At 51.2% G+C, this 2,593-nt stretch overlaps 1 protein-coding gene across 1 annotated transcript in view; it reads left to right on the plus strand.

Annotated features, from left to right (window-relative positions):
- The window catches only part of Peg10 (paternally expressed 10), a 4,101-nt gene that overhangs the window by 571 nt on the left and 937 nt on the right, over positions 1 to 2,593 (plus strand). Inside the window, 3 exon segments of the mRNA XM_028779146.1 lie at positions 5 to 1,369; positions 1,372 to 2,323; positions 2,420 to 2,593. The exon segment at positions 2,420 to 2,593 is cut by the window's right edge and continues 937 nt beyond it. Coding sequence (XP_028634979.1) covers positions 5 to 1,369; positions 1,372 to 2,323; positions 2,420 to 2,593 — 2,491 coding nt within the window.

The following is a 2,593-nucleotide window of genomic DNA, read 5'->3' on the forward strand; positions in this document are numbered from 1 at the left end:
CCAGACCTGTGTGAAGCCTCCTCCACCGACACTGATGATGAAGAGGCTCCTGACCTGTGTGAAGCCTCCTCCACCGACACTGATGATGAAGAGGCCCCTGACCTGTGTGAAGCTTCCTTGCCCGACACTGATGAACTCAAACATGATTATGAAGAGGCTCCTGACCTGTGTGAAGCTTCCTTGCCCGACACCGATGAACTCAAACATGATTATGAAGAGGCTCCTGACCTGTTTGAAGCCTCCTTGCCCAACACCAATGGACGCAGACATGATGCTCAGGAGGTCCCTGACCTGTTTGTAGCCTCCTTCCCCAGCTTCAATGAGCGCAGACATGAGGAGGTCCCTGAACTGTTTGTAGCCTCCATGCCCGACTTCAATGAACTTGATGGTGAGGTCCCTGACCTGTTTCAAGAACAGATAATGCGCAGGCAGTTTGAGAATATAGACCTGCTGGAACAGGTGGAGTTACTGGCAGAGAGCTACAACCTCCTGGATCAGTTAGAGGGCTTTAATGATGATGAAGATGATGACTTTGATGTTGAGGATGACAGCGATCCTGACCACATGATGAGTGAGGAGAGTGATGATGACCTTGAGCTTCAAGGTGCCGCAGCAGCCCCTATCCCAGTCTTTTTTGCCGAAGGTGACTGCCTTGATGACCTTCCTGAGAAGTTTGATGGCAATTCTGACATGCTGGGTCCTTTCATGTACCAGTGCCAGCTCTTCATGGAAAAGAGCAACAGAGATTTCTCAGTTGACCGTATCCGTGTATGCTTCGTGACAAGCATGCTGATTGGCCGTGCCGCCCGCTGGGCTACTGCCAAGCTGCAAAGATGCAATTACCTCATGCACAACTACACTGCCTTTATGATGGAGCTGAAGCATGTCTTTGAAGACCCTCAGAGACGTGAAATTGCCAAACGCAAGATCAGACGTCTGCGCCAGGGCCCGGGACTTGTAGTGGACTACTCCAATGCATTCCAGATGCTTGCCCAGGACCTGGACTGGACCGAACCTGCTCTGATGGATCAGTTCCAGGAAGGCCTCAACCCAGACATTCGGGCAGAGCTGTCTCGCCAGCCAGCCCCCGATACCCTGGCTACTCTGATCACTGCATGTATTCACATCGAGAGAAGACTGGCCCGTGATGCTGATGCTGCTGCTGCTAACAAGCCTGATTCACCAAGGGCCTTGGTGATGCCTCCGACCAACCAGTCTGATCCTACTGTGCCCGTGGGAGGTGCCCGCATGCGCCTGACCAAGGAAGAAAAAGAAAGACGCCGCAAAATGAACTTATGTCTGTACTGCGGCAATGGAGGCCATTTCGCCGACAACTGTCCAGCGAAAGCCTCCAAAAATTCGCCGCCGGGAAACTCCCCGGCCCCGCTGTAGGGGGACCTTCAGCGACAGGGCCAGAAAGAATAAGGTCCCCACCCTCCCAGGCTTCGACTCCGCACCTACAAGTGATGCTTCAGATCCATGTCCCGGGCAGACACACCCTGTTCGTCCGGGCTATGATTGATTCTGGTGCATCTGGCAACTTCATCGATCAAGACTTCGTCATACAAAATGCAATTCCTCTAAGAATTAAAGACTGGCCAATCATGGTGGAAGCTATTGATGGACATCCTATTGCCTCGGGTCCAATCATTTTGGAAACCCACCACCTGATAGTTGACTTGGGAGACCACCGTGAGATACTGTCCTTTGATGTGACTCAGTCTCCGTTCTTTCCCATTGTCCTGGGAATTCGTTGGCTGAGCACACATGATCCTCACATTACCTGGAGCACTCGCTCCATTGTCTTCAACTCTGATTACTGCCGATTTCGCTGCCGGATGTTTTCGCAGATACCTTCTGCTTTACTGTTTCCAGTACCACATCCGCAATTGCGTCAGCATATACTTCAACAGATGCAGCAGCATATGCATCCGAATTTGCAACAGCATTTGCATCAGCATATGCATCAGAATTTACATCAGCATCTGCATCAGTTTCTGCATCAGGATCCTCGTCTGTATCTACATGCGGATCTGCATCACCATCAGCATCCAGATCCTCAACAACATCAGCATCCGGATATGCAACAACAGCAGCTTCTGGATATGCAGCAGCAGCAGAATCTGGACATGCAGCAGCAGCTGCAACAGTATCTGTATCAGTATCTGTATCACCATCTATATCCGGTTATGCACCACTATCTGCATCCGGATCAGCATCACCACCTGCATGAGTATCTGCATCAGTATCTCCATCAGTATCTGCATCAGTTTCTGCATCACCATCTGCATCCAGAGCTGCATCAGTATTTGTATCAGTATTTTCAACAATATATGCATCCGGATCCGCATCAGCATCTGGATCCGCATCAGCATCTGGATCCGCATCAGCATCTGGATCCACATCAGCATCTGGATCCACATCACCATCAGCATCCGGATCCACATCACCATCAGCATCCGGATCCACATCACCAGCAGCATCCGGATCCACATCACCATCAGCATCCGGATCCACATCACCAGCAGCATCCGGATCCACATCACCAGCAGCATCCGGATCCACAGCAGCATCCGGATCCACAGCAGCATCC

Source organism: Grammomys surdaster, unplaced genomic scaffold (genome assembly GCF_004785775.1).
Source record: "Grammomys surdaster isolate TR1022 unplaced genomic scaffold, NIH_TR_1.0 345, whole genome shotgun sequence".
In the NCBI taxonomy this organism is placed as follows: Eukaryota; Metazoa; Chordata; class Mammalia; order Rodentia; family Muridae; genus Grammomys; species Grammomys surdaster.